Source organism: Lithobates pipiens, unplaced genomic scaffold (assembly GCF_037356315.1).
Source record: "Lithobates pipiens isolate NorthernLeopardFrog02 unplaced genomic scaffold, aLitPip1_a1.2 Scaffold_25, whole genome shotgun sequence".
Taxonomy (NCBI): Eukaryota; Metazoa; Chordata; class Amphibia; order Anura; family Ranidae; genus Lithobates; species Lithobates pipiens.
Window position 1 is genome coordinate 238,025,300 of NW_027507787.1, and position 20,570 is coordinate 238,045,869.

Below are 20,570 nucleotides of genomic sequence, written 5' to 3' on the forward strand. Positions count from 1 at the left end.
ATTTTCGGTCTTTTAGAATTTTCGGATTTTTATTCTTATTTTCGGTCTTTAGAATTTTCGTCTTTTCATTCATTCTTATTTTCGTTCTTATTTTCGTTCTTATTTTTGTTCTTTAGAATTTTCGGATTTTCATTCTTATTTTCATTCTTATTTTCATTCTTATTTTCATTCTTATTTTCGTTCTTTAGAGTTTTTGGATTTTCATTCTTATTTTCGTTCTTATTTTCGCTCTTTTTAGAAATTTCAGATTTTCATTCTTATTTTCATTCTTTTTTAGAATTTTCGGATTTTCATTCTTATTTTTGTTCTTTAGAATTTTCGGATTTTCATTCTTATTTTTGTTCTTTAGAATTTTCGGATTTTCATTCTTATTTTCGGTCTTTTAGAATTTTTGGATTTTCATTCTTATTTTCGTTCTTTTAGAATTTTCGGATTTTAAATGTCCGCTGTCTGAAAACGTGCTGCGGTGCTCATTTTTATGCTTTTTTGCTTTCTTGCACAGAAGGAGGAGGAGGCGGAGTCTATGAGGGAGAGGCTGCGGGAATTAGAGAGAGAGCGAATGACAGCCCGCCAGCACCTGCAGGTGTGTGAGAGAGAGCACGAGCAACTGAGAGCCGAGACCACCAAGCGACGGATCCTGCTGCAAGACGCAGAGACAGCCAGAGAGGGCCTGGAAACTGAACTGAGACGCATGGAGGCCGAGAGGGACAGGCTTCAGGCTGAGCTCAGACAGGTGATTGGTCACATTGCCATTGTAGAGAATCGCATCCCGTGACTTCTGCTCTGCCAGGAAATCCCATTAGCTCAATGGTAATATGCTACATAGTGGTTATATATTGGAAAAAAATGACATTTTCCGAATCAACTTTGGGGCCCCGTATCTCGGGGCCACTTGGTGCTAGGAACCCCAAATTTGGTGTGCAAATACAGTGGAACTAGCACTACAACATATCCAATATCTATAGCTGGGGTTCCCAGCACCAAGGGGCCCCAAAGTGGGTTCGCCAAAATGTCATTCTCTGCTACAGAAAAGTGCTTGACATTTTCCAAACAGACTTTGGGGCCCCGTATGTCAGGGCCACTTGGTGCTAGGAGCCCCAGCTTTGCATATTTTGTAGTGCTAGTTATAAAGTGTTTGCACACCAAATTTGGGGCTCCTAGTACCAAGTGGCCCCCGAGATACATCATTTTGGGACCCGTTGGGTCCAGAGACCCCAAATTTTGGCTGCAGCTAGGAGGGCATCTAGGAACCCTTAACCACCGAGTTTGAAGGTCGGGGGACCTATGGCTGCAAATGGGCACAGAGAGGCTGCAAATGGGCATTGTTGACACTCTTTTCCACTTACAGTAGCTGCGCATTTCTCACCCTAGGCTTATACTCGAGTCAATACGTTTTCCCAGTCTTTTGTGGTAAAATTAGGTGCCTTGGCTTATATTCAGGTCGGCTTATACTTGAGTATATACGGTATATAAATTTGATTAAAACATAAAAACAACGTTATTGCATTAAGGAACACTTATACAATACAGTCCTTTTAAGGTACAGCACGAAGGTGTGGTTCCCAACACGTTTCGCCCTACACAATAGGGAATTGACGGCTGAAAAACAAAAGATACCGGGATGATACCTATAACTGCAGGCATCATCCTGGTATAACCACTGCAACCTAGGGACGTCCATGGATGCTTAAAGTAAAACTAAAATCAATTATTTTTATTCATTTTGGATAGAGTAAAGTAGCATTATATCCCGTCTTTTTTTACCATCTGTGTCCCATTGGGGAGAGTTCCCTCTACTTCCTGTTCTATACCCACAACAGGAAGTGAGAGGAAATTCTGGGTGGACTTCCTATGACTTCCTCCTTGAACATATCTCGTGCATGCCCCACGGGCCGCACTGTGGTGAGATCAGTCATCCGCTGTGTCCACCGGATGACAGATCAGTGTGCCGGCTTGCTGTGGCCAATCACAGCAGACCACATGACCATTTACAAAACGAAAGGCTTTCATTCATGCTATTCACTGTGTACTATTGTTGCTAATAATTGGGATGAGGTGCCATAAATTGTGAGGTCTTTCCAGCCATACCTAATTTTTTTTTTCCTGTGTGCTATTGTTGATCTCTGTGATTGGTCACAGCGATCACATGGTACAGACAGGGCCACTCGCAGCCCATCTGTACCATGTGATTAGCTGTGGCCAATCACAGGTAACCACAATAGTAAACAATGAAATAATCAATTTTCATTTAGGCTCGGTTCACACAGGGGCGACTTGTCCAGGCGACTTGATAAGTCGCTCTCCGTTCTGTACTATGGAACCGTTCTAATAGGAGCGACTCAAGTCGCTCCGACTTAGAAAAAAAAGGTTCCTGTACTACTTTTGGGGCGACTTCAGGCGACTTGCATTGACTTCTGTACAGAAGTCGTTTTGCAAGTCGCTGCTGAAGACGTGTGCAGGTGGCGTCTGTGAGTCGCGCTGCAAGTCGTGCCGCCCCTGTGTGAACTGTGTAAAAATGGTTGCTTGTAACAGTGAAATTCATTGGTATATGCAATCATAATGTGTTTAAAAATAAAATAAAAAATCCTAATCGCTTCCCCAGAGTAGTACGATGTTACTATGGTAACATTATATTGCTCTGGTCACAGTGGGCTAAAAAGAAATCGTAATGAAAAAAAAAAAAGAAATTGTTGTTTTTATTTAACATACTGTCACCAGTGAGTGTTCCTGATCACCACTACACCCGTTATATGATGATGCTGTGCTGCACTGGTGACCGTATAACAAAAAAATTGTGAAAAATAAATAAATATCTCTTAAAGAGGAAGTAAACCCTGATGGGTGTTACTTCCTCTTTGATTCCCTGCAAAGGTAAAGCATAATGGATTACTATGCATCGCATCGCATCACATCGCATAGTAGTCCATTATGTGTCACTTACCTGACACAGGAGCCAGCGATGTCACCGCTGTCCCCTGTAGTCCGGAGCCTCCATCTTCTTGGTGGGGTCTCGCTGATCCGCCGCTGTCATTCGTCGGAGCTGCGATGACGTCACTCCCGCGCATGCGCACGGGAGCCGCCACTCGCGCCATATCACCGCTAACTGCGGCGCGCTCAGTGCGCCTGCGCGCCGCTGTCTATGGCGCATGCGCCGTAAACAGTGGTGCCTGTCTTTCGGCAAATATCATTTAGGAGATATTTCTTGGACCTACAAGGTAAGACTTAATCTAGGCTTACCTGTAGGTCAAAGTTGGTTGTAAGGGTTTACAACCACTTTAATTTTTCCCAAACATTTTACAACAACTTGCCGTGCCTCTTACTAAACACCCTGGACTGTCTACTTTCCAAAAAAAAAAAAAAAAACCTTTTTCAGGTGTCAAGAAATGAGAATCGGCCGTCAGTACATCGGGATCGATCGATCAGTTTTCAGATGTATATCCCGTAGTTCGTGGACTCCATAACTTTCCTACAGACTAAATTATTTACACTGATTTGGGTTATTTCTCCCCAAAGAAATGTAACGGAACACATTTTGGCCTAAATTTATGAAGAACAATTATTTATTTGCAAACTTTCATAACAGAAATGGAGAAATTTTTTATTTTTTTTCTAAATTCTTCATCTTCTTTTTATTTGTTGCTTAAAAAAAAAAAAAACTCCAGCAGTGATTTAAAGAGGGATTCCACCTACAAAAAAATGTATTAAAAGCCAGCAGCTACAAATACTGCAGCTGCTGACTTTTAATAAATGGACCCTCACCTGTCCCGGGGTCCAGCGATGTCAGAAGCCGAGCAATGGCTCGGTTCTCGGCTGCTGCCGGCGCCATTCTCATCGAGGGAATCAGAAAGTGAAGCATCGCGGCTTCACTTCCCGGGTTCCCAACTGCGCATGCGTGAGTCGCGCTGCGTGTCATAAGTGGTCCCCCGATCTCCTGGGACCTGTGTGTTTCCCAGGAGACAGATTCCTGGAAGTGCATGCAGATACTTGGGGGGGGGGGAATCGGATGAGTGGAAATTCCACTTTTCAGTGGAATTCCGCTTTAACCACTTGCTTACTGGGCACTTAAACCCCCCTCCTGCCCAGACCAATTTTCAGCTTTCAGCGCTGATGCACTTTGAATGACAATTGCGCGGGCATACAACACTGTACCCAAATGAAATTTTTATCATTTTTTTCCCACAAATAGAGCTTTCTTTTGGTGGTATTTAATTACAGCTGGGAGTTTTATTTTTTGCTAAACAAACAAAAAAATGTAAAATAAAAAAAAATAAAAATATCATGTTTAATAGTTTGTTATAAAATTTTGCAAACAGGTCATTTTTCTCCTTCATTGAAGTGCGCTGATGAGGCGGCACTGGTGGGCACTGATAGCCTGCACTGGTGGGCACTGATAGCCTGCACTGGTGGGCACTGATAGGCTGCACTGGTGGGCACTGATAGGCATGGTTAAGGTGGTACCGATAGGCAAAGATAAGGCGGTACTGATGGGCACAGATAAGGCAGCACTGATGGGCAAAGATGGGCACAGATAAGATGGCACGGATGGGTGGCACGGATGGGCACAGATAGGTACCACTGATGGGACTGGTGGGCACTGATAGGCTGCACTGGTGGGCACTGATAGGCATGGTTAAGGTGGCACCGATAGGCAAAGATAAGGCGGTACTGATGGGCAAAGATGGGCACAGATAAGATGGCACGGATGGGTGGCACGGATGGGCACAGATAGGTACCACTGATGGATGGGACTGATGGGCACTGATAGGTGGCTCTGATAGGTGGCACTGATGGGTACTGGTAGATGACACTGATGGGCACGGATATGTGGCATATGAGGTGCAGCACTGTTGTGGAGGCAGACTGTGGGCACTGATGGGTGGCACTGTGGGCACTGATGGGTGGCACTGTGGGCACTGATGGGTGGCACTAATGGGTGGCACTATGGGCACTAAGGGGTGGTACTGATGGGTGGCACATTTACTATATATATGTTGCACTGGCAGGGGGCAGGTGGGCACTGATGGCTTGGCCGTGATCAGGACTGAAGTCCCTCTCACGGCCTCCGGTGATCGGCTTTTTTTTTTTCTCCTCATGCTGTCAGCGCGAGGAGGAAAATAGCTGATTGCCGGCTCTGTTGTGATGACATGATCAGCTGTCATTGGCTGACAGCTGATCACGTGGTAAGGGGTCGGGATCGACCCCTTGCTTCGATCCGTGATCAGGCGAGTCTCATAGACTTGCTGATCACAGAGCACGCCGCGGGCGCCCCTCCGGGGGCGCGCAGGCCGCTCGTGCACGGGACGACGTCAATAGAGGTAGTCCCAGCAAAGGAGGTCCGCGCTGTAGCCGTCATTTGGCTATAGCGCGGGTCTCAAGTGGTTAAATACCACCAAAAGAAAACTCTATTTGTGTGGGGAAAAAAATAATCATATGAGTACAGTGTTGTATGACCGCCCAATTGTCATTCAAAGTGTGAGAGCGCTGATAACTGAAAATTTGTTGTTTTCATATGAAATAATAAAAAGGATTTGATTTAAAAAAAAAAGCTGAAAATTGGTCTGGGCAGGAAGGGGGTAAAAGTGCCCAGTATTGAAAGGGTTAAAGTGATTGTAAAGGTAGATGGTGCATTCTATGCATTAAGATAATAATCTGTGTGCAGCCCCCCCCCCCCCCCCCCCAAATACTTACCTGAGGTCCAGCGATGTTGCCTGAGAAACTCGGCTGTCCGTGACTCCCCTCTTCATTGGCTGAAACAGCATCGAAGCGCGTTGAGTCCCGCTGCTGTCAATCAAAGTCAGTGAGCCAATGTCAGTGGGTGGGACCGCGGGCTCCATGTCTGAACTGACAAACGGGGAGCCTCGTCTCAGGTATAGTAAGCTGCACTCAACAGGAGGGAGGAGCACCGAAGAGCGACTCGAGAAGAGGAGGATCCGGGCTGCTCTGTGCAAAACTATTACACAGAGCAGGTAAGTGTAACATGTTTCAGTTTCGTTTTTTTTTTGTTAAAAATAACAGACTTTTTATATATCGCTTCAAGGTGAAGTTCCACCAAAAAATGGAACTTCCTCTTTTAGGGAAGGTGACCCCCGGACATGACATTTGGCCGGTCGTTTTTTTGGGGGGGGGGGGTGGGGTGGAAACACTCTTTTTAGAGGGTTCTAGCTCCCACTTCCTCCCAGGGGAGGGCACCGCGGTGCCGGAAGCATGTTCCCCTCTCCCCCCTCCCTCGCGGCACACATCGCAGGTCCCAGACAATTGCCTGGCCAGTCACGGTGCGCCGTGTGGCTCGCGCATGCGCAGTGGGTGCCCGGATGTGAAGCCACCGTTACAATGCTGGTGTAACGACATATTCGGCGAGCCATCGCAGTTTGCTACGGAAGTGACGTTCCGTCGCCACCATCGCTTGTCCCCCCTCCGTTTGGAAGCACCGGTGTAACGACATATTCGGCGCAGTTTGCTACGGAAGCAACTTTCTGTAGCGGCCATCTTGCTACACCCCACACTCGTCCACAGTAAGGATACACTAAGAAGGGGGAAAGCGGACATCTTGTTACACCCGCCAGAGTTTTGCATTTTACACGTATTTATAACAATAAAGTGAGTTTATATAGTGAAATACAGGACTTACAACTCCGTCTGACTGGTTGGATGTTGAATTTTAAAAGCAGCGATCTTCTATCCGATTACTAAACCTGTGAGGTGAGCGGGGTTGACCGCTGCTTTTAAAATTCAACAACTAACCAGTCAGACGGAGTTGTAAGTCTTGTATTTCACTATAAAAACTCACTTTACTGTTCTAAATACGTGTAAAATGCAAAACTCTGGCGGGTGTAACAAGATGTCCGCTTTCCCCCTTCTTAGTGTATCCTTACTGTGGACGAGTGTGGGGTGTAGCAAGATGGCTGCTACAGAATGTTGCTTCCGTAGCAAACTGCGATGGCTCGCCGAATATGTCGTTAAACCGGCGCTGCCGAACGGAGGGGGGACAAGCGGGGCTTCAATCCCTCCCCCCCCCCCCCCGCATCGCTGGACCCTGGGACAGGTAAGTGTTCCGATTTTATTAAAAGTCGTCAGCAGCTGCAGTATTTGTAGCTGTCGGCTTTTAATTTTTTTTTTTATTTATTTATGTTTTTAATCAGAACGCCGCTTTAAGCATGTTAGTTTTGACAGCACTGTGCAAAGTGCTCACCTTCCCTTCTCCCAGTCTGAGTGCTGCTGTGCAGGGCGTTCCAGGAGGCTGATGGATCCAGTACTAATTGTAGCTGTGTGTCATGTGACCTTTTTTTGGTAAACCTGTTTTTGATCCCGATAGGAGAGAGAGAACTTGGAGGCGGAGCGGGGGAGATTGTATGAAGAGGGGGAGACGTCTACACTCCGTCTACAGCTGGAGGTCTCAGCCAGAGAGTGTCAGGACCTGAAGGAGAAGCTTAGCGACGTCCAGTGAGTGACCCTTACCCCCCCCCTCGCCTTTGCCCCCCCACCCCTCCGCCTTTGCCCCAACGGGGGGGGGGGGGTGATATTTCATTTGTGTAATGCAAACAATTGCCACATTTTTCTGTTTTAACCACTTACAGACCGGACCATTTTGCTGGCCAAAGACCAGACCACTTTTTGCGATTCGGCACTGCGTCGCTTTAACTGACAATTGCGCGGTCGTGCGACGTGGCTCCCAAACAAAATTGACATTCTTTTTTTTCCCCACAAATAGAGCTTTCTTTTGGTGGTATTTGATCACCTCTGCGGTTTTTATTTTTTTGCGCTATAAACAAAAATAGAGCGACAATTTTGAAAAAAACGCATTATTTTTTTACTTTATGTTATAATAAATATCCCCCGAAAATATATAAAAAAAACTTTTTTTTCCCCCTCAGTTTAGGCCGATGCGTATTCTTCTACATATTTTTGGTAAAAAAAATCGCAATAAGCGATTATTGATTGGTTTGCGCAAAAGTTATAGCGTTTACAAAATAGGGATAGTTTTATAGCATTTTTATTAATAATTTTTTATTATTATTTTTTTTTTACTAGTAATGGCGGCGATCAGCGATTTTTTTATTGTGACTGCGACATTGTGGCGGACACATCGGACATTTTTGACACATTTTTGGGACCATTGTCATTTATACAGCAATCAGTGCTATATAAATGCAGTGATTCCTGTGTAAATGACACTGGCAGTGAAGGGGTTAACCAGTGGGTGGCAGTGTAGGGGTTAAGTGTTCCTAGGGGTGTGTTACTAACTGTGGGGGGGTTGGGCTTTCATTTAGTGAACACTGATCTCTGCTCCAATCACATGGAGCAGAGATCAGCGTCACTAGTTGCTAGGCAGAATGGAGAAATGCTGTTTACTCGGCATTTCTTCCATTCAGCCGTCCCGTGAGACGATCGCTGGGGATGCCCGCGGCGATCGAGTCCGCGGGTCCCGCGACCGGACTCAAGGGGGTCCCGTCCAGTGCGGGAGCGCGCCGCTGGCGGCGCGCTCCCGATGGCAGGGCGGCATTGAATATTGGACGTACCTGTACGCCAATATGCCTGCCCGTGCCGTTCTGTCGACGTACATCGTCGTGCGCTGGTCGGGAAGTGGTTAATATATATAAATATAATTTTTTTTTTATTCCCATGGATATCATTTATAAATTGAATTCTGGAGTTTCTATACAGCATTTTGAATATTAACTGTCTGCAAAGAGGGAGATATTTAACACCCCCCCCCCCCCATAGCAAATGGGATTCATTGGAGTTCTCCTTTATTAATGCGGAACTTTACCCATAACCGTTTGATTAAAAAAATAAAAATAAAGTTCTTTAGCAAGGAACACACATTCCACATTAATAAATACACTAACACAAAGAGTGTGTGCTGTAAATTGCCTCCAGCATTGCTCCTGTTACTTCTTGCCATTTTTCTGAAGCCCCAGAGCCCCACCTGAGCAGCAGTAAATCGTAAAAAAAACGGTGTTCGATCAGAAAGCTGCTGCCCATCAGAAAGTGCAACCGAAGTGAGGTTCCGTCGCGGCCATCTTGGTACACCCGGCACTCGGCCTCACTAAGCCTACAGTCTGAAACGCGAAACTGACTTTTTTTTTTTTTTTTTTTTTTTTTGAGCTTGTATCGTGAAATACAGCATTTTTAAAATCCATCAAGCTGTTTTGATGTTGTTGAATCTTAAAAGCAGTGGTGGTCTGTCAGATTAGCAAACCTGTGAGATCGGCACGCTTGCCGCTGCTTTTAAAACTCAACATCAAAACAGTGTCACGGATTTTCAAAATTCCTGTATATCACGATATATAAGGCACTCAGTAGGCAGCAAGCGGACATCTTGTTACACCCACCGGAGTCTTGCATTTTAAACTGGTAAAAATAAGTGTGAAACGCAAGACTCCGGTGGGTGTAACAAGATGTCCGCTTGCTGCCTTCTGAGTGAATGACTTGTATAGCGCTACCCATGCAAACTGAATTGCCTCAGGGCGCTTTCTTGCCACCAGAGTCCATCTGTGGCTTTGCGTGGTCCTTTTACCCCATAAGGTCCTGACATGCTTACAAACACATACAACATTGACATACACATACTAAGGCCAATTTTTTTTTTAGACAAGGTCTAATTAACCTACCTGCATGTCTTTGGAGTGTGGGAGGAAACCGGATTACCCGGAGGAAAACCCACGCAAGCACAGGGAGAACATGCAAACTCCAGGCAGATGGTGTCGTGGTCGGGATTCGAACCAACGACCCTATTGCTGCTAGGTGAAAGTGCTAACCACTACACCACTGTGCTGCCTTGTAGGCTTACTGCAGGTGAGTGCGGGGTGTACCAAGATGGCCACATTGCATTTTCTGATGGGCGGTGGCTTTCTGACAGGACACCAGAACTGAACCCATAGATTTAACGGTTTCAAAAAAAAAATACAGTTGCATTCCTGAGGTGTCGGGAATGTTAACTGTCACAGTTGCTTGTGTGTGCAGCACCGTGCCAGTTGCAGATCAAACACAAGCGGCTTCCTTGGCTGTAAAGGATAAATAGGATTTAATTCCACTTTTAAGGCTGTCAGCAGATCGGCCTCTACAAACCCAGCAGTACCTAAAAATAGAGAGCAACTGAGCATGTGCAGAGTAGGGGGAGGGGGTGAGAGTGTATTACTGGATTTTAACCCCTTGGTGCTGAGCGTACACAAATATGTGACCCCACTGGACTGTTTTTTGTTTTTTTTTTCCATGGGGGGGGGGGGTCACATATTTGGGTATCTGTCTGTGCTGGGAGCGCACCACATGGCCTGGGTCTTAATGAGAGCCCCCCGGGCCTCGTACTAACCATCGAGACCCGGAACCCCTGATTCTGGGTCACCTGATCAATGTGATGGCCTCTGATTGGCTATCGTAGTGATCACTCCCTGTGAATCCCACCCCCATGTCTTCTCTCTCTGAATGGAGGAGAGAGATACATTGTATCTCTCTCTCCTTGCAGAGAAAAAAAAAGATATATATATATATATATATATATATATATATATATATATATATATTTATTATTATTATATATATATATTTATATATATATATATATATATATATATATATATATATATATCTATCTTTTATTTTTATTTTTTTTCTGCAAGGAGAGCGAGAGACAATAATAAAAAATACTTGGATCACAGTTTGATCTAGGTCAGTGCCAGGGTTAGTGTTTGGGTCAGGGTCAGTATTTTTTTGGGGGGTGGGGTGGGGGCAGGATTTTTTTTTTTTTTTTTTTTTTTAAGTTGGTATCCATGTCAGGCCCCTTTCACATGGGGTAGAATCCATCCAAGCAGAGCAGCGGGGGATCTCTCCGCTGAGCAGGCGGATGATAGGTCCGTGTTCACTCCACTGTGCACAGCAGACACGGACACAGCCCGCCGCTCTCTACCGGGTGGTCGGATGGAAATGGACTGCATGCCCGTTTTCCATCCAATTCTCGTCCAATCTGATTCGCCTGATGAGCGTATGCCCATCAGTCTGTTTTTATCGGATGGGATGTCGGATGGTGACAGACGCATGTCTGCTGACATCCGCCGCTCCATACAGAGCAATGTGTGGTCCAGCCGGGTCCGCCTGAAAAAAAACAGACAGACGGAACTGACCGATCTGCTGGTGTGAAAGGGGTATTAAGCCGCGTACGCGCGATTGGATTTTCCTGACGGGAAATGTGCGATGACGGGCTGTTGGTGGAAAATCTGACCGTGTGTACGCTCCATCAGACAATTGTTGTCAGATTTTTTGTTGGATGGCAGGCTTTAAAATGTTTCCGCGGACAAATGTGCGTTGTCAGATTTTCCGAGCGTGTGTACACAATTCCGTCGGACAAAAGTCCAAAGTACAAAGCATTGCTCGGAAGCAAGGACGAGCCGGAAGCGGTCGGTTTTGTAAACTAGCGATCGCAATGGAGAATTAACGTTCGTGATGCGGCAAATTATAGAAACCCCGAAATGCAGCGCAGCAATTCTCTTCTTCTATAATGGGATAATAATGAAGCTGCTTTGCTGGTGATGCTGATGGAGTTATTGCAAACTAATTTTCAAAGGCTTTTATTTTCTAGTGATATCAAGAATATTATTATGCTTTTTTATTGGGTCAAGTTGCCACAGCGCCATTATCCTGTCGTTTTTAATCCTTTCATGACTAAGCCTATTTCTGACATTTGGTATTTACAAGTTAAAATCTCTATTTTTTGCTAGAAAATTACTTGGAACCCCCAAACATTATTTATATATATATATATATATATATATATATATATATATATATATATATATATATATATATATATATATATATATATATATATATATATATATATATATATATTTTTTTTTTTTTTTATATATGTTTAAAAATAAACAAATAATATATATATATATATATATATATATATATATATATATATATATATATATATAAAATATTATATATATAAATATTTTTTATATATATATTTAAAAATAAAAAATATATAATATTTTTATATAATAAATATATATATATATATATATATATATATATATATATATATAATATATTTTTTTTATATATAAATATTTTTTTATATATATTTAAAAATAAACAAATAATATATATATATATATATATATATATATCTATATATATATATATATATAATATATATATATAAATATATATATATATATATATATATAAAATATTATATATATAAATATTGTTTTATATATATATTTAAAAATAAAAAATATATAATATTTATTTTTATATAATATATATATATATATATATATATATATATATATAATATATATTTTTTTTATATATAAATATTTTTTTATATATATTTAAAAATAAACAAATAATAATATATATATAAAATATTATATATATATATTTAAAAAATATATATATATTTAAAAATAAAAAATAATATTTATTTTATATATATATATATATATATATATATATATATATATATATATATATATATATATATATAATTTATTTTTATATATAATATATTTTAGCAGAGAATCTAGAGAATAAAATGGCGATTGTTGCAATATTTTATGTCACACTGTATTTGTGCAGTGGTGTTTTAAACGCAATTTTTTGGGGAAAAGGGACACTTTCATGAATTAAAAAAAAAAGAAACAGTAAAGTTCGCCCAATTTTTGTTGTATAATGTGAAAGATGATATTACGCCAAGTAAATAGATACCTAACATGTCACGCTTTATAATTGCACGCACTTGTGGAATGACGACAAACGACGGTACCTAAAAATCTCCATAGGCGACGCTTTAAATGTTTTTCCGGTTACCAGGTTACAGTCTAGTACTAGAATTATCGCTCTGATGATCGCGGTGATACCTCACATGTGTGATTTGAACACCGTTAAATATGCGGGTGCGACTTCTTTGCTGCGTGAGCTTGCGGCGACAGAGGACGCTTTTTTTTTTTTCTTCTTATTTATTTTAAAATTAATAATTTATTTTTTTATTTTTTTTTTGATCACTTTTATTGCTGTCACAAGGAATGTAAAGATCTCTTGTGACAGTAATAGGGGGTGACAGGTACTCTTTATGGAGGGATCAGGGGGTCTAAAAGACCCCAAATCCCTCCTTTGCACTTCAAAGTATTCAGATCGCCGTTTTCGCCGATTCTGAGTACTGTCGATTTTTTTTAAAACCCGGCGCCGTCGTCAGACGAGTAAACGGGAAGTGACGTCATGACGTCGCTTTCGTGTTTTAAAATTAGGAGGCTGGAATGAAGCCGCTTACGCCTTCATTCCACTCTGTCCTTAGCCGCCATTGTACATTGTATTTTTTTTTTTTAAATGTAACTGCCGACTCCCCAACTGTCATTTGAAGTAAAACACATCGCCAAGTATTATTCTACACTATTTCTTTTATTATTGTGCATTAAAAAAAGAAAACAAATAAAATCAGACATGCTCTCTGCCAATAGAACTTCACCAAAAAGTGAATTTTTTGCATCCAAAAATATAGAAATTCTACCAAATCTCATCATTCTTATTCAACCAAAACATAAAATAAAAGCCTCATGCATGCGTCCTGCTTCTTAACCACTATCAGCCCCGGACCATTTTGCTGGCCAAAGACCAGACCACTTTTTGCGATTCGGCGCTGCGTCGCTTTAACTGACAATTGCGCGGTCGTGCGACGTTGCTCCCAAACAAAATTTACATCCTTTTTTTTCCCCACAAATAGAGCTTTCTTTTTTTGGTGGTATTTTTATGCACTTTACACTATTCATTATTTCGTTTTTCAGCACGGCCACGGAAGTGCTATTTTTATAGTTGACGTTTTATAGATGACGGCAACAGCACAGCAGCTGACGAAACGCCACCAGCGAGCCGGGCTAGATAAAGAAATTAGCAATTAACCCTTGCAGTATGGGGCTGTGTCCACACTGCAAGGGATCATTTTTTATTTTCCCCCGGAGTTGGGGCTTTAACACCTTCCCTCCCGGCTTATTTCAAAGCAGATTGATGGCCCGGGGCAGGACTTTCCTCCTGCTGAGTGGACGTCGAGGTTTTTCCTCCTTGTGTGTACAGAAAGCAGCCACTAGAGGTTTCCTTTTTTAACCCGGTTTTGTGTGGTGTGCCTTGTCTCTTAGGTCGGTGAAGGAGTCTCTGGAGAGCGCCCTCTTTACCGCTCGGGAACTGAACTCTCAGTTGGAGATTAGGTGCAGCCAGCTGGAGATGGAGGTTGCAATGGTCACTCGGGCCAAGGACACCGTGCAAGGTGAGCCCATTGTGCAGACACTTGGCAGGGGGATAGGAGACTGTCGCTCACAGTGACTCCTTAAAAGGAGTATTTGCACAGATATATATATATATATATATATATATGTATATATATTTTTTTTTTTTTTTTTTCTTGGTTATATGAATGTTAGAGGTTTACCGTTTGCAGATGTGTAGACTCTACACCTACGGGCCCCCACCAGGATCACCCTTCTCTTCTCCCAGCTGTGATTCCAACTGAACTCAAGGTGAGCCATAGGCCACAATCTTCAATAGCGTTGAGGTTTTTTGACCCTTAAGAGCAGGGGGTCTCCAAACTTTCTAAGCAAAGGGCCACTTTACTGTCCTTCAGGATTTAGGGGGGCCGGACTGTGGCCATCGGCAGTAGAAAATGTCCCGGCGTCAGTTGGAGTAAACGATGCCCCATCTTTGTCAGTGAGAAGAATTGCACCCCATCGTTGGTGTCATTGGGAGGAACTATGCCCCATCCTTGGTGTCATTTGGGCCCCATCATTGGTGACATTGGGCCCTATCGTTGGTGTTATTGGGAGAAACTATGCCACATCCTTGGTGTCATTTGGGCCCCATCGTTGGTGTCTTTGGGAGGAACTATGCCCCATCATTGGTAACATTGGGCCCTATCGTTGGTGTTATTGGGAGAAACTATGCCACATCCTTGGTGTCATTTGGGCCCCATCGTTGGTGTCTTTGGGAGGAACTATGCCCCATCATTGGTAACATTGGGCCCCATCGTTGGTGTTATTGGGAGAAACTATGCCCCATCATTGGTGACATTGGGCCCCATCGTTGGTGTCATTGGGAAGAACTATGCCCCATCGTTGGTGTCATTGGAAAGAACTATGCCCCATCATTGGTAACATTGGGCCCTATCGATGGCGTTATTGGGAGAAACTATGCCACATCCTTGGTGTCATTTGGGTCCCATCGTTGGTGTCTTTGGGAGGAACTATGCCCCATCATTAGTAACATTGGGCCCTATCGTTGGTGTTATTGGGAGAAACTATGCCCCATCATTAGTAACATTGGGCCCTATCGTTGGTGTTATTGGGAGAAACTATGCCACATCCTTGGTGTCATTTGGGCCCCATCATTGGTGTCTTTGGGAGGAACTATGCCCCATCATTAGTAAAATTGGGCCCTATCGTTGGTGTTATTGGGAGAAACTATGCCACATCCTTGGTGTCATTTGGGCCCCATCGTTGGTGTCTTTGGGAGGAACTATGCCCCATCATTGGTGACATTGGGCCCCATCGTTGGTGTCATTGGGAAGAACTATGCCCCATCGTTGGTGTCATTGGGAAGAACTATGCCCCATCATTGGTAACATTGGGCCCTATCGTTGGTGTCATTGGGAAGAACTATGCCCCATCATTGGTGACATTGGGCCCCATCGTTGGTGTCATTGGGAAGAACTATGCCCCATCATTGGTAACATTGGGCCCCATCATTGGTAACATTGGGCCCCATCATTGGTAACATTGGGCCCCATCGTTGGTGTCATTGGGAAGAACTATGCCCCATCATTGGTAACATTGGGCCCCATCATTGGTAACATTGGGCCCCTTTATTGGTAACATTGGGCCCTATCGTTGGTGTCATTGGGAAGAACTATGCCCCATCATTGGTGACATTGGGCCCCATCGTTGGTGTCATTGGGAAGAACTATGCCCCATCATTGGTAACATTGGGCCCCATCATTGGTAACATTGGGCCCCATCATTGGTAACATTGGGCCCCATCGTTGGTGTCATTGGGAAGAACTATGCCCCATCATTGGTAACATTGGGCCCTATCGTTGGCGTTATTGGGAGAAACTATGCCACATCCTTGGTGTCATTTGGGCCCCATCGTTGGTGTCTTTGGGAGGAACTATGCCCCATCATTGGTAACATTGAGCCCCATCGTTGGTGTCATTGGGAAGAACTATGCCCCATCATTGGTGACATTGGGCCCCATCGTTGGTGTCATTGGGAAGAACTATGCCCCATCATTGGTAACATTGGGAAGAACTATGCCCCATCATTGGTAACATTGGGCCCTATCGTTGGTGTCATTGGGAAGAACTATGCCCCATCATTGGTGACATTGGGCCCCATCGTTGGTGTCATTGGGAAGAACTATGCCCCATCGTTGGTGTCATTGGGAAGAACTATGCCCCATCATTGGTAACATTGGGCCCTATCGTTGGTGTCATTGGGAAGAACTATGCCCCATCATTGGTAACATTGGGCCCTATCGTTGGCGTCTTTGGGAGGAACTATGCCCCATCATTGGTAACATTGGGCCCTATCGTTGGTGTCATTGGGAAGAACTATGCCCCATCATTGGTGACATTGGGCCCCATCGTTGGTGTCATTGGGAAGAACTATGCCCCATCGTTGGTGTCATTGGGAAGAACTATGCCCCATCATTGGTAACATTGGGCCCTATCGTTGGTGTCATTGGGAAGAACTATGCCCCATCATTGGTGACATTGGGCCCCATCGTTGGTGTCATTGGGAAGAACTATGCCCCATCATTGGTGTCATTGGGAAGAACTATGCCCCATCATTGGTAACATTGAGCCCTATCGTTGGCGTTATTGGGAGGAACTATGCCACATCCTTGGTGTCATTTGGGCCCCATCGTTGGTGTCTTTGGGAGGAACTATGCCCCATCATTGGTGACATTGGGCCCCATCGTTGGTGTCATTGGGAAGAACTATGCCCCATCGTTGGTGTCATTGGGAAGAACTATGCCCCATCATTGGTGTCATTGGGAAGAACTATGCCCCATCATTGGTAACATTGAGCCCCATCGTTGGTGTCATTGGGAAGAACTATGCCCCATCATTGGTGACATTGGGCCCCATCGTTGGTGTCATTGGGAAGAACTATGCCCCATCGTTGGTGTCATTGGGAAGAACTATGCCCCATCGTTGGTGTCATTGGGAAGAACTATGCCCCATCATTGGTAACATTGAGCCCCATCGTTGGTGTCATTGGGAAGAACTATGCCCCATCATTGGTGACATTGGGCCCCATCGTTGGTGTCATTGGGAAGAACTATGCCCCATCGTTGGTGTCATTGGGAAGAACTATGCCCCATCATTGGTAACATTGGGCCCTATCGTTGGCATTATTGGGAGAAACTATGCCACATCCTTGGTGTCATTTGGGTCCCATCGTTGGTGTCTTTGGGAGGAACTATGCCCCATCATTGCTAACATTGAGCCCCATCGTTGGTGTCATTGGGAAGAACTATGCCCCATCATTGGTGACATTGGGCCCCATCGTTGGTGTCATTGGGAAGAACTATGCCCCATCGTTGGTGTCATTGGAAAGAACTATGCCCCATCATTGGTGACATTGGGCCCCATCGTTGGTGTCATTGGGAAGAACTATGCCCCATCATTGGTGACATTGGGCCCCATCGTTGGTGTCATTGGGAAGAACTATGCCCCATCATTGCTAACATTGAGCCCCATCGTTGGTGTCATTGGGAAGAACTATGCCCCATCATTGGTAACATTGAGCCCCATCGTTGGTGTCATTGGGAAGAACTATGCCCCATCATTGGTGACATTGGGCCCCATCGTTGGTGTCATTGGGAAGAACTATGCCCCATCGTTGGTGTCATTGGAAAGAACTATGCCCCATCATTGGTGACATTGGGCCCCATCGTTGGTGTCATTGGGAAGAACTATTCCCCATCGTTGGTGTCATTGGAAAGAACTATGCCCCATCATTGGTAACATTGGGCCCTATCGTTGGCGTTATTGGGAGAAACTATGCCACATCCTTGGTGTCATTTGGGTCCCATCGTTGGTGTCTTTGGGAGGAACTATGCCCCATCATTGGTAACATTGGGCCCTATCGTTGGTGTTATTGGGAGAAACTATGCCACATCCTTGGTGTCATTTGGGCCCCATCGTTGGTGTCTTTGGGAGGAACTATGCCCCATCATTGGTAACATTGAGCCCCATCGTTGGTGTCATTGGGAAGAACTATGCCCCATCATTGGTGACATTGGGCCCCATCGTTGGTGTCATTGGGAAGAACTATGCCCCATCGTTGGTGTCATTGGGAAGAACTATGCCCCATCATTGGTAACATTGGGCCCTATCGTTGGTGTCATTGGGAAGAACTATGCCCCATCATTGGTGACATTGGGAAGAACTATGCCCCATCATTGGTGTCATTGGGAAGAACTATGCCCCATCATTGGTAACATTGGGCCCTATCGTTGGTGTCTTTGGGAGGAACTATGCCCCATCATTGGTAACATTGGGCCCTATCGTTGGTGTCATTGGGAAGAACTATGCCCCATCATTGGTAACATTGGGCCCTATCGTTGGTGTCATTGGGAAGAACTATGCCCCATCATTGGTGTCATTGGGAAGAACTATGCCCCATCATTGGTAACATTGGGCCCTATCGTTGGTGTCATTGGAAAGAACTATGCCCCATCATTGGTAACATTGGGCCCTATCGTTGGCGTTATTGGGAGAAACTATGCCACATCCTTGGTGTCATTTGGGCCCCATCGTTGGTGTCTTTGGGAGGAACTATGCCCCATCATTGGTAACATTGAGCCCCATCGTTGGTGTCATTGGGAAGAACTATGCCCCATCATTGGTAACATTGAGCCCCATCGTTGGTGTCATTGGGAAGAACTATGCCCCATCATTGGTGACATTGGGCCCCATCGTTGGTGTCATTGGGAAGAACTATGCCCCATCGTTGGTGTCATTGGGAAGAACTATGCCCCATCATTGGTAACATTGGGCCCTATCGTTGGCGTTATTGGGAGAAACTATGCGACATCCTTGGTGTCATTTGGGTCCCATCGTTGGTGTCTTTGGGAGGAACTATGCCCCATCATTGGTAACATTGAGCCCCATCATTGGTAACATTGGGCCCCATCATTGGTAACATTGGGCCCCATCGTTGGTGTCATTGGGAAGAACTATGCCCCATCATTGGTAACATTGGGCCCCATCATTGGTAACATTGGGCCCTATCGTTGGTGTCATTGGGAAGAACTATGCCCCATCATTGGTCACATTGGGCCCCATCGTTGGTGTCATTGGGAAGAACTATGCCCCATCATTGGTAACATTGGGCCCCATCATTGGTAACATTGGGCCCCATCGTTGGTGTCATTGGGAAGAACTATGCCCCATCATTGGTAACATTGGGCCCTATCGTTGGCGTTATTGGGAGAAACTATGCCACATCCTTGGTGTCATTTGGGCCCCATCGTTGGTGTCTTTGGGAGGAACTATGCCCCATCATTGGTAACATTGAGCCCCATCGTTGGTGTCATTGGGAAGAACTATGCCCCATCATTGGTGACATTGGGCCCCATCGTTGGTGTCATTGGGAAGAACTATGCCCCATCATTGGTGACATTGGGAAGAACTATGCCCCATGATTGGTAACATTGGGCCCTATCGTTGGTGTCATTGGGAAGAACTATGCCCCATCATTGGTAACATTGAGCCCCATCGTTGGTGTCATTGGGAAGAACTATGCCCCATCATTGGTGACATTGGGCCCCATCGTTGGTGTCATTGGGAAGAACTATGCCCCATCATTGGTGACATTGGGAAGAACTATGCCCCATCATTGGTAACATTGGGCCCTATCGTTGGTGCCATTGGGAAGAACTATGCCCCATCATTGGTGACATTGGGCCCCATCGTTGGTGTCATTGGGAAGAACTATGCCCCATCGTTGGTGTCATTGGGAAGAACTATGCCCCATCATTGGTAACATTGGGCCCTATCGTTGGTGTCATTGGGAAGAACTATGCCCCATCATTGGTAACATTGGGCCCTATCGTTGGCGTCTTTGGGAGGAACTATGCCCCATCATTGGTAACATTGGGCCCTATCGTTGGTGTCATTGGGAAGAACTATGCCCCATCATTGGTGACATTGGGCCCCATCGTTGGTGTCATTGGGAAGAACTATGCCCCATCGTTGGTGTCATTGGGAAGAACTATGCCCCATCATTGGTGACATTGGGCCCCATCGTTGGTGTCATTGGGAAGAACTATGCCCCATCATTGGTGTCATTGGGAAGAACTATGCCCCATCATTGGTAACATTGGGCCCTATCGTTGGCGTTATTGGGAGGAACTATGCCACATCCTTGGTGTCATTTGGGTCCCATCGTTGGTGTCTTTGGGAGGAACTATGCCCCATCATTGGTAACATTGGGCCCTATCGTTGGCGTTATTGGGAGGAACTATGCCACATCCTTGGTGTCATTTGGGTCCCATCGTTGGTGTCTTTG

The 20,570-nt window shown here is 44.6% G+C and overlaps 1 protein-coding gene across 1 annotated transcript in view; it reads left to right on the top strand.

Moving 5' to 3' along the window:
- Positions 1-20,570, top strand: part of LOC143930985 (uncharacterized) — a 49,177-nt gene that overhangs the window by 3,641 nt on the left and 24,966 nt on the right. The window contains exons 3-5 of the mRNA XM_077455697.1: positions 503-733; positions 7,313-7,440; positions 14,139-14,266. Of these exons, the coding sequence (XP_077311823.1) occupies positions 503-733; positions 7,313-7,440; positions 14,139-14,266 (487 nt within the window). The remainder of the gene's footprint in view (positions 1-502; positions 734-7,312; positions 7,441-14,138; positions 14,267-20,570) is intronic.